Genomic DNA, 12,455 nt, shown 5'->3' with positions numbered 1-12,455 from the left:
CCCTGTGGCTTAGCTGGATAAAAAGCAAATCTAATATTAACTGAATGTAATTCCAGGCACTCTTCTAAGTATTCCACCTGTATTATTTCATTCAATCTCGCGGCAAGCTTCAGGTGGCTATTACTACAATATTACCTCCTTCTTTAAGAAGAAGAAATTGAGGCATAAAGACCCTAACTTGACATCCACGTGTGTAGGGGAAAGGGCGCCAGGATTCAAACGTGCAGTCTGATTCCCGGGTCTGCAAACGTCATTGCCGTGCTATTTGGTCCTTTCAACTGACACTCCACTTCAGTTCACAGAATTCCATGTCCTAATTGTTGCTAAATCGAGGAATGTGCTTTCGCTCACGCAACTACTGCAGAAAAAGACCTGTACTCTCCGGGCAAGGGCAAGGCGCTCTAGGCGGGAGCTGGGCGGGTCGCGTCTCCTAGGCAACAGCAGAAACACACAAGAGGCCAAAAATGAGACACCCTCGCTCTCTTTGGATCGTTTTTCTTTTCTGTAAAGAAAAAAATCCAACCGTGCACTTAACTCTCTTGCATTCTTTCTGTGAGGAAGAATGTTCCATTGAAGTTGGCTTCCTGGTCACCTGTAAGCCGTTAAGGAAACGAATTAGATCTCTCTATCGAATGGCTTGAATGTGCATGTCTTTTTCCATTTTTCCCAACCAGATTGGTGATTCCTAAAATACAGAGGCAAGAAGTCCTGACCGCTAGAAGTAATGTGCAGCGCATTACTATTTATAATATGATAATGTTCATACATTGTTATATATACAGTGCACCCCTCTTCCCAGACCCAGGGAGGGTGATGTCATTTCCTTCGTCTGGGTGGTTGCCCAGTGACGTTTTGGGCCGAAGGGCAGTGCTGGGTACCCGAAATACCCGGCGGTGGTGAAGTCACTTCCTTCCGGGGACGCTGTTTCCTAGCAACCGCCTCCCAGCTCTATATTAGCCCCGCCCTATGCTCAGCCGGTGCCGGGTGTCCCAGCGCTGCCAGGCCCAGGCCAAGGCGAGAGGCTTTGGGCCGGGGGTCCTCAGGGTCGCGCGGAGCCTGCCGCAGGAGTGGCGAGGGTGGGTACAGACAGCGGGACTTAGGGACCGAAGAAGACCGGACAGAGACCTCAGCAGGGCGTGCACGGGCCTGGCGTGCACCAGGCGCTCACCCTGCAGCGCGGTGAGAAGCAGGCGGGGACGCCACCTGGCTAGGCCGGAAATGGTCCCCGGGGCGCGCGCTGCTGCGGGTGGCCCTGTGGCCGAGGCCCAGCCCTCCTTGCTCTGAGCAGGAGAAACGGCGATTTTCATGCAGCTGATCGCGAAAACAGAGTCGTTTTGTTTAACACAGTCCTGTTAACACTTTTGTGAGAGGGCAAAATGGCTTGTAAAAAAATATCGCTGGCTGTTTAGCATTATGATCTTTTTCTTTGAGTAATGCTATATGTAAACTTTTTTTTTTTTCTGTATGTGTGTGCTATTGGTGTTCATGATTTTTATGCTGACAGTCCTCTTGGTAGCCTTTTAAATAAGGCATGACTGTTTTGTAGGCAATATTATACTTTTTGAATAGAAGAGAGGTGGCAAATAAGGTATTTTGTTTTAATTGGCAACATTTTATTGTATTAACTTGTTGCAATCATTTATGTGCTGATTCTTAAAATAGTTGCAAAATTATTTTAGGATAACTTCCATTTGAATTTTCCGTTTTTGAAAACAAACTTGTGAGAATTTGATATTTCTTTATAAGTACTCTTTACATTTTTTTTTGAGACATTCTCACTCTGTTTCCCGGGCTAGTCACAGCCCACACAAACTCCTGGGCTCAAGCAATCCTCCTGCCTCACCCTCCCAAGTAGCTGGGACTACGGGTGCATGCACCATGCCAAGTTTTTAATTATTTGTAGAGATAGGATCTCTCTATATTGCCCTGGCTGGTCTCCAACTCCTGAGCTCAAGTGATCCTCCTGCCTCAGCCTCCCAGAGTGCTAGGATTACAGGCATGAGCCACTGCACCTGGCCTGTTTACATTGTTAAGTGAAGATGTAGCTCAATGTTCATATGGGATGCTTTTCTTATTTGGTTTGGCTTTTTGTGGGGCCACTAAGGGAGTGATAGAAATTCTCGAGCATGCAAAGAAGTCTGATTTGTTTTTTCTATATTTCAGCCACCAGCAGAGGTTGAATTATTCCAGTCATTTATTAGCTATTTTATAAAGGTAAAGAGAAAAAAAAATACGTGATGTCTGATGAAGTTTTTAGCACAACTTTGGCATATACCAAGAGTCCAAGAGTTACCAAAAGAACTACTTTCCAGGTAAAGCATTTCAAAGCATTTGTATTTTGAAGAATTTTACAATGTAAACACCGTGTTAGGAATGTTGGACTTGATGATTCTAGGAACAGTCCTATATAAAGCAGGAGTAAATTTTACATTTCTTTTTAGTTTTGTAGGTGATCAAGTTTGGGTTCCAGTATCACAAACCCTCTGTGTGGTTTGAGACTGCCAAAGTAGCTTCCCTACTACGCTCTTACTAAGTTAAAAGTTAAATAGCAACTTTAAATTGCTATTTTTATATAAAAACTACTTTTCTGTTGTAACATAATAATTTTCTCTGCAATTTTGACCTCAGCCTCTAAATTTGCGGTATGGATTATATCCATTTCGGCAATATGCTGAAATAAAAGCTCATAAAAAGTACCAGTTTCTTCCGAAATGCCAGTTTCAAATAAATCCTATCTAAATTGAGTCACTCCTTGCTTATTACTCTCCAGCTCTAATTATAACCTGCAATTAATTTATTTGTTATTGTCCATCTCCTCCAGTTTCATTGGGAGCTCCATGAGGGCGGGCTCTTTTCTGTAATGCTCTTCATTGAGTCTGAGGGCTCGGGTGCGTGGCATAAAGTGGGCTTGCAGTGAATGTTAGATGTGAAATCAGTTGTTAATGAAGCATTATTTGTTTAAAGAATTCTAAATACGAGACCTCCATATTTGGATGGGAATTGATTTTAATTATCTCATTTCAGGATGAGCTAATAAGAGCAATTACAGCTCGCTCAGCCAGACAAAGGAGTTCTGAATACTCAGAGGACTTTGACAGTGATGAGATTGGTATGTGACAGTACAGAAAAGTAAACCGCGTTTCTTCTTTTTGCTTCCCTAGTTTTATATTTAGGCCACTTCCACCCCCCATGATCACTTATGTTAAAATCATACCTATGAATTCACTACTTTTACATTTCAAACTTTTGAGCAGAAAGCCTCTCTTAATTTTCAAGATGTTGTTTGATTGTCCTTGGTTATTTCTGAGTGTGTATATGAAAACAGAAATTAATTGATGGCAGAGTTGCAGTAAAAAGATGGCTGTCAGTGGTAAACCACGTTGGAGAAGACAGGTCATTTTTAAGGTCAACTCAGGAGGCCCTAAGCTAGTCAGTCACTAGGGCCCACAGAACTAAACTTTGGTGCACATCAGAAGCACTTTTATAATGTTTGTTATAAATCAGGTATTTTTTGGCTGTAATAAGGGGTCAGTTTTACGTTTCATATATTAATACCATTAAGATTTAATTTGGTACCCTACAGATAATAAATGATTTGAATAAATTAATGAAATTGAATATTTCATAAATGCTGATGAAAACTGCCTGAATTAGTTGTTTTTTTAGAGCTCCAAATCTCTTTGTAAGGTAGATTTGCATCTACTCATTTTAGTATTAATAATTTAATTTCTAGTCCTTAAGGTAATGTTACTTTTTTGGTTAATGTAACCCTGACTTTTTAAAAATACTGTTGAAAACATTTTTTCTTTTTCATTTTTCAGTTTCCTTAGGTGATTTTTCTGATACCTCAGTAGATGAAAATTCATTCAAGAAAAAAGTGAATGATTTTCACATATCAGACGATGAAGAAAAGAATTCTCCAAGACTGTCTTTTTTGAAAACCAGGAAATCAAACAGCGACATAACCAAAGATGAGCCAGTTTGCACTACCAAAAATGATGAGGAAATGGCACCTGATGGTTGTGAAGACGTAGCTGTAAATTCCTTATCTGAATCTCAAAATAAAGACCAGGACATTGAAAAAGAGAAAATTAAAGTGAGGCCTAAACCCAGAATTCTTCCAATCAAAATCTTATCTTCAGGTAATTTGTTAGATTACTGTAATTGCATTTCTGGAAAATTTGTTTTCCAACAATCAGTCACAATACCTTTAATATGGTAGCTGGTATATATTTAAGAAAAAATATGACTTTTCAATTTTATAGACATAAATCAAAATAATATAACTACAGAAAAAACCCATAATTCTGATGTCCAGTTGTATATTTGGTCATCCATAGTTGCAAATCCCAAAACACCTAGGCCTGTGAGCTTCAATTTTATTTTTGGATGTGGAACTGGAATGGAATCCTCTCTAATACCCCTCACACTCTGGAGATTAGTTGTAGCAGCATTGGGACTAATCCTTAAAACAATCAATTCCATACCAACATTTTGCCAGAAAATTTTTTTGACATTTGTATGTTCAAAGGGGGAGTTTTGTTGTGGTGATGGTTTGTTGAAGCCTCTAGGCTCTCCTTGAGAAAAGAAAAGACCATTTCATCTCTCTGTTATCTAGGAAAATTCTGTAAGGTTCAATTTTCCACGGGGAGGTTCTGGTGTGATCTGGGATTACAGTAGTTCTCTCCACAATTCTACTGAGCTTACAGAGCAACAAAGATAGAAAGAAGCAGGGACCAACCCCTCTGAAGTGTCCTGGGCCACCACACAGGAACTTGTGCATGGGAGCTTAAGCATTTGGTGTCTTTCAGTGCTCTTTCTTTCTGTTTTGTAAAGGAAATATTAGTCGATGTTAACCTTCTTAAAAATTTCCTTAAGTTATATTATCAGTAAATATAGTGCTGGTAAATATTTCATATTGTGCATATTAGATATCACCGGTAACATCAGACAAAACTTTATTTCAGGCAGGTATTAGGGAACCACCTCCCCCACAATCCCATTAACTTTGAGTTGAGGAGAGGATATAAGCAAAGACACTAGAATAGCATCCAGGACACTAGAGGTAAAGCCACTGTATATTAATTATGCAAGACTTCAGCAAATAGGTTAGGTCTCACTCTTGTCATGAGGAGGAGGATAAAGTGTCCTCTTCTTGTCTGACAAAATTGTTTTGAGAATTTATTGATGTATATCTCATAAACCATAAAATGCTACAAAAGTGCAAACCTGAGGCATAATAAAGCAGAATTAACTTGCTAAAATGTACCTTCCCAGTGTAGTGAGTGAAACCAAAGACAGAGAGAAGGGGAACATAATTGAACTTGGTTATTAAGAAAATGTGAGCATATAGCAGCTAAAAATTGATCTAAAACAGATGGATGTATATAATTAGAAATTTATGGTGGATAATCAGTAAAGCAGTAATAATCCACCTATTTCACATCTTTTAAAAAAATCTGTGGTGAATTAAAATGACTAAGGAAATACTGTATTTTAACCACTAGGTGGCACCAGAAATGTAAGTGCTCTGCTTAGTTATATATGCAATATTATATTCAGCATGTGTAACATAAAAATAATTGTTAAATAGGTAATCTTACACATTTGATTACAAAACAAAGCATTTTTAAAAAGTATAGGCTTTTTTTTTTCTTTTGGAAAACTTCATAATTCTTCTGGAAGTGAAATTTTGGAATAGAATATATTAAAGGCATTATTCCCCAGTTCTTCAGGTTGAAGAATAAAAATGTAGGCTAGTGGTACCAAGACAATGCCTGGAATATGAAGTTCATTAAGTATTTAAATGAATATATGAATGATTTATTTGTGACAAAGGAAACGTGGTTCACGAGTTTAGCTTTATCTAAATTCTTTGACTTTTTTTAATATAGTGTTTGGAACTCAATGTTTTTAATGTGGTGAGATATTTCTGAGTAGCAAGTAATTACCTATAAAAATATTAGAACTTGAAGATTTTCTCTGTTCTTTTGTAAAAAGTCCAATAACCAGATTTTCACTTTATAGAACAATTGTCACATGAGTAGTGATTATAGAAAGTATTTTTTGCAGGGTATGTTTTTATTTTAATATTAAAATGACTAAAGTCATGAACTTTGGAGTCAGGATGCTGCTGCTTTAATCCCAGATCTGCAGTTTACTAGAGTTTGTGACCTCGGGCACAAGGCCTCTTTGTTCCTCATTTTATTCATCTTTAAAATGGGGATAATAGTTGAACCACCTCTATAGTTTTGAGGCAAGTAAATGAATTCACATATTTGAAGTGCTTAGAACAGTATTGGCATAAATTAATCTATAAATGTTTTGATAATTTATTTTACTATTTAGCATTTTTTTATAAGCAGATCATTTTATTTATCTACATATATTTAATGTGAATACATTATGTTTTATTTTGTTATAAGCACTGTGACAGTAACTACATCTATGACACTGAAAAGACATAGTACCAGAAAGGTATAGTGAGAACACAGAAAAGTGAGCACATAAATTTACCTGAGGACATCAGGGAAGCCTTCCTAGAGGAGATGGTGATAATAATAGTGAAAATAGTAGCTATAGTCAGGACTCTTGGTTGAAAGTGACCCACCTTAGACAAACATAAGTAGAAAGGGGACTTCATGACCTTATTGAGGATGGATATCAGAAGGCCTTGCTTTAAGTGTGATTAAGTTTAAGGACTCAGTGCTTTTACGATGCTGTCTGAATTCTCTCTTTTGTCGTCTTTACTTCTGCCTTGACTCCTGACCCACTCATTCTATCCCCTCAGCCCTAATCACTTATCTCTTGGTCCTATTTTTCTGTCATTTGGCCTCTTTTTCTCAGACAGTCCTTCATATGGCAGGAGAGAAAGCCACTAATAGTCTCCAAATCACATCCTTCTAGCTCCATGACCTTAAAGGTACATCTTCTAACTTGAAATGTTAATAGAAAAATACTGATGCACTGGCCCGACCTTTGGACCACCTGCTGTGGACAGGGGAATTGAAGTTCCTGTGATAAGCTGGGGGTGGGGTGCATCCTGGGCCCACCCTACTCACTGGATATGGAGGAGATATTTGTTAATCCAGCAAAATCACATGGATGGTGTGGAAGAGAAACTACCCCAAAGAAAGCAGGAGTGATAAACAAACCAAAAAAGAAAATCGAAAAAGAAAAAAATGTTTACCACAATTGTCAGTGTTCATTGAGCGTTTACCGTGTATCAGGCACTGTGCTGTGCACTTTGTATAATTTCACTCAGGTCACAGAGGCAGCTTAGGAGCTCCTTGCTAATTTTATCAATGGGAAAACCTCCAAGGTGTGTGGAGGTTAAATGAATTGTGTAAGGTTCAGAGCCCAAGGTTCAGATATGAGATGTCTAAAATAGTCAAGCTGATAGAAACAGAGAGGAGAATGGTGTTTGCCAGGGACCGGGAAGAGAGGGAACCGGGGAGTTGCTGTTCAGTAGGTATAATCTTTCAGTTATACAAGATGAGTAAGTTCTAGAGATCTGTTATCCCCAGCGCTCCCCAACCTTTTTGGCATCAGGGTCCAGTTTCATGGAAGACAGTTTTTCCACAGACGGGGGCAGGGGCTGGGGGGCATGATTTCAGGATGATTCAGAGTATTACATTTATTGTGCACTTTATTTCTATCATTATTACATTGTAATATATAATGAAATAATTATACAACTCACCATAGTGAAGAACTAGTGGGAGCCCTGAGCTTGTTTTCCTGCAACGAGACTGTCCCATCTGGGGGTGATGGAGACAGTGACACCCAAAGTGTGTCACTTATGTCCAGTCTACTCCATAATCTCATTTTGGCTGCTGTCACTGCAGAAAACCCTGCTTCACAATGATAAGATATCGGAAATGCAAGCAGGCTTTTCAGTGCTTTTGTGTCAGTGTCAGGATATTCCACCTTGACTTTAATCCAGAAAGGTGGAGATTTGAAGTTGTCTCAAACATACTTTTCAGGCCATTTCATTTGTGATCTCAAGCAGTTGATCCTCTTCTAGCACAGGCAAAGCCGATTCACCTCGCTTATTCACAGATAGGTCAAGGATCCATTCCTTCCCAGTTCCGTGGTATTTTGTGCTGCGGAAGTAAAGCTCAAACTCTTCTGAAAGCTGAGATAGGTGATCGTGCACCAGCTGCGAGAAAGAAAGCCCTGGCTAAGGCTCTTTCAAAATCTCTGCTAATGTTCGAAACATGTCAAAAATCCCAATGTTCACTCATCACCCCCATAATTCCAGTTTCACTTTGAATGCAGCCACTTTATCTGTGAACTTGAACACAGTTGTCCTTGTCCTCTGAAGTGACAGATTTTGTTGAGCAAGTTGAATATGTCACACAAGCAAATTTTGTGACATTCTGTGTCACTGAAATGTGCTACCCGTGGTGACTGTTTTTCTAAAAGAAATCTCTGGAGTGGCTCTCGTAACTCAGAAACTCTGGCCAGTGATCTACCTGTAGAAAGCCATCTCACTTCTGTGTGTAAGAGAAGACGTGTGTGCTCTGGGTCCATCTCCTCACAGAGCTGCATGAACAGATGTGAGTTAAGGGCAGGTATTAATATTTTAATGTGGTTGATAATTTTAATCACATCCTGTAAAATGTTGTTTAGTTCAGGTGACATTTTCCAGCTAAGCCAGCATTTCTCTATGGATGACACAGTGCATAGACTCAAATTCAGAAGCGACCTCCTTGACCCGAGTAGTGAAACCAGAAAGCTGTCTGGTCAGGGCAGCCACTCCCATCTGTGCATGTACCAACACAAAATGACCAATACAATTTCTTGATATGTGATCATTGAAAGACTTGAATAGTTCTGCAGCTGTGGTGTTGGTTGGCAACAAAAGTGCACGTAACATATCCTCACGCATGTCCTCCTGAAAAATATATTGCACAAAAACAAGCATTGTTGCTTTGTTGTCAACATTGGTAGACTCGTCAACCTGGATTGTGTACCACAGTGACTCATTAATCCTCCCTATCAATTGTGCCTCAATATCCTCTGCTATTTCATCAGTTCTTCTAGTTACGGTGCTAGCCGAAGAGGAACACGTGCCACCTTTTGAACTGCAGCCTCCCCTAAAAGTTCACAGCAAATGTCCTTAGCAGCAGGCAGGATCAACTCTTCACCAATAATAAAGGGCTTCTTAGCTTTAGCAATTCGGTTAGCCACTAAGAATCATGCTCTCAGTGTAGACACATTTGATGTAGAGGTAGCCTTCAATAATTGCTTCTGTTCTTCGTATTTGTGTTTTTTTTCTTTTAAAAAACTCCAAAGACTTGTCTTTTAATGCAGGGTGCTTGGTCTCCATGTGGCGAAGCAGTTTCGAAGGTCTCATGGCTTTGTTGGGTAGCCAGTTACCACATATTATACAAAGCGGGCTTGGAGAATGTGAATCAACTGTTGCGATGAACCTATAATTTAAGTAGGATTCTTGGTATTTTCTTTTGAATGCAGCTTTCATTTTGCTGGCAGTCTCAGAGTCTTTTGCTATCTCATCATTGGGTTTTTTCCCCGTTTTCAAAGAAGCTCTCCAGCGATGTTTGTTCTTTACTCATTTTGATAGGGTTAGCTGTGGGCTTACCAAAACCGTGACTGAGACAAGTACACAGTGCAGGCAGAGGCACGGATGGAACTGGTACATAAAATAAAGGGCGGGCCACACACAGACTAAAATAAGCATTGGATTCTGACTTAAAGCCTGCCACCAGATGCAGCAGCTTAATTGTCACTTGCCACTCACTGATAGGGTTTCGATATGAGTCTGCAAGCAATTGATTTATTATGGTCTCTGTGCAGTCAAACCTCTCTGCTAATGATAATCTACATTTGCAGCCGCTCCCCAACACTAGCATCACCTCCTCAGCTCCATCTCAGATCATCAGGCATTAGATTCTCATAAGGAGCTGCAACCTAGATCCCTCGCATGCGCAGTTTACAGTAGGGTTTGTGCTCCTGTCAGAATCTAATGCCCCGCTGCTCTGACAGGAGGCACAATTCAGGCAGTGATGTGAGTGATGGGGAGAGGCTGTAAACACAGATGAAGCTTTGCTCCCTGGCCTACTGCTCACCTGCCATGTGGCCCAGTTCCTAACAGGACACGAACCGGTACTGGTCCACAGCCGGGGGTTGGCAACCATAGTGCTGTACAACATTGTGTCTACAGTTAACAATACTGTATTTTGCACTTAATGTATTAAGAGGGTAGATTTTATATTAACTGTTCTTATCACAATAATAAGAAAATTTGACTCAACACCTTCTTTCAGGAATTATACAATATTCTGCTTAAACTGAGGCTCAAAAGATATACAAGCATTTTTCAGGAGGAGCAGGAAGCAGACATTCTAGGCAGAGGGATCAGCTGGGGTAAAGGTATGGTAGCAGGAGGGATTGCAGCATGTGTGCAAAATGACTGTTAGCCCAGCATTTAAGGAACACAAATTACAACATACCTTTGCTAGTAGACAAGGCAGCACAGGTAGCCAGGAGCAAAACCATGGAAGCCTTTTATATTGTTTAAAGGCAATTACGCTTTTATTCTGTAGGACTGGATCATGAGGGAACCATTGAAGACTTTTGTGGAGAGGAGTGATGTAATCTGATTTGCATTTTGTAAACATCATGGAAGCAGTAATCTAGGAAAGAAGGGGCAGGGAGCTGACAGTGGGGATGTGGAAAGTAGAATAAATGAGAGAGCTCAAGTAGAATCAATAGGATATAGTGTTGCTTTGGATATAGGGTAGAACAGAGGGCAGAATCTAGGACTCCTCTTGGATTTGGGGTTGAACTTTTGGCCAGAGTTAAGGACATAGCTAAGGTTATGAAGGAAACATTCATAGTGGTACCTATTTGGTATGTTTATGGAATATTCTAGTAGCATTCATAAGCCCATTTATAGGTAAAGGGGGAAAAGGTATTAATGAGACCAGTTTTGAAGTTTTAGAAGAATGCATTTGTAGAACAATAGAGAAATAAATATGTAGAACAGATAAAATTCAGACAATAAATATGTAAGTGGAAAACCTTCCCATCAATGTTCCAAGTGCTGGATGCATACCAGTATTAGATTCTAGTGTTAGGAGCAATGGAAATAGTAACTGAAATTTTAATAACTGGTAAAGTAGTTCTATGGACTCAAAGAACGATAACTCATAGAATCATCTCGTTCAATGTTTCTTCCTCCAGTGAGAATTAGCACTTCTGTCCCCTGTGTGCCACCGTCATCTTCATACTTGTAATAGCACTTACCTTTGTCTTATAATTTTGTTTAGAAAAAGCAAGCTGCAGAGTCCTTGGACAGTTCCATTGTCGCTGTCTTGGTGATGAGGTTCAGTACTGTGTACGAGGCCTGGTATCAGGTACTCAGTAAAGGTTTGGTGGATGAACCTCTTCATTTTATAGAGGTAGAAACTGGGGCAAGGTTTTATTTTCTTTGTTTTTGTTTTAAAATGTTTTTGAATACCATAAGAGTTTATAAAGTTGAAGAGTTAATTTCTCACAAAATTAAAGTATACTAGATGTTATTTTCAGGATGGCAACTATTTTTTTTACTTTGATCGTTAACTATTATTTATTTGTGCCTTATTGGAGCTCTGTATGGAGAGCAGTTGTGGGCTTCATCTGGACTCGCCAGGAGAAAGAGCCAAGGGGCCTGGGCACAGGAGGGAAGTATGGTGGCACCCTGAGGGGTAATTAAAGCCATGATTTTTTTTTTTTTTACACACACATCTTAAAGCATTTTATTTTTCAGCAGAAAACAGCAGCAGCTTTGAAACAGATGATCATTTTAAACCTTCACCTCGTCCAAGGAGCATGTTAAAAAAGAATAGCCATGTGGGAGAGAAAGATAGTCTAGAGGAAGACAAAAAAACTACCCTCAATGAAGAATTAGAATTGCATTCTGCACCTTCTTCCCTTCCAAGGCTAAATGACAGACAATTAGAAGCTGAGAAAAAAGCATTCTCTGAAAACTTTGCTCCTGAGGTAAGCACTACCGCTCAACTGTTGAACTGTGGTCTTGAATGTAGGCCTTTGCTCTGATTATGAGAGAGAGAATGAATTTATGTGCACGTGTATGTGTTTTACATGTTTTCTTCTGCAATTAATAAGGAAATAATTTTAAGTTTTGTTTAATATACTGTATTCCACTGAGTCTAAAACTCTATCAGTTGTAAAATGTAGCATTATTTCATGTACCACTAGTAGTTGTGTTATATTTTTAGTAGTTATTTAGAATTGATATTGTATTATTTTGTGTTTAATATAGAAACCTTGCAACAGTATAGTTCCATATACTCCCTCATCCATTGTACTATTGTTGTCATATATATTACATCTACAGATGATATAATCTCCAAAATACAGTTATAACTTTAAAGGGTCTTAAATTCTTCGTATTAAACTTTTTTAAAGAATAAATATTTATAGAT

The 12,455-nt window shown here is 39.2% G+C and overlaps 1 protein-coding gene across 1 annotated transcript in view; it reads left to right on the top strand.

Moving 5' to 3' along the window:
- The first annotated feature begins 1,003 nt into the window (after positions 1-1,003).
- MAP9 (microtubule-associated protein 9) overlaps positions 1,004-12,455 on the top strand; it is a 31,059-nt gene continuing 19,607 nt past the window's right edge. Inside the window, exons 1-5 of the mRNA XM_012645226.1 lie at positions 1,004-1,076; positions 2,164-2,312; positions 3,025-3,109; positions 3,822-4,142; positions 11,777-12,009. Coding sequence (XP_012500680.1) covers positions 2,238-2,312; positions 3,025-3,109; positions 3,822-4,142; positions 11,777-12,009 — 714 coding nt within the window. The 5' untranslated portion in view covers positions 1,004-1,076; positions 2,164-2,237. The remainder of the gene's footprint in view (positions 1,077-2,163; positions 2,313-3,024; positions 3,110-3,821; positions 4,143-11,776; positions 12,010-12,455) is intronic.

Source organism: Propithecus coquereli, unplaced genomic scaffold (assembly GCF_000956105.1).
Source record: "Propithecus coquereli isolate 6110/MARCELLA unplaced genomic scaffold, Pcoq_1.0 Scaffold228, whole genome shotgun sequence".
Lineage (NCBI taxonomy): Eukaryota > Metazoa > Chordata > Mammalia > Primates > Indriidae > Propithecus > Propithecus coquereli.
This window is presented reverse-complemented; position numbering and strand designations above follow the sequence as displayed.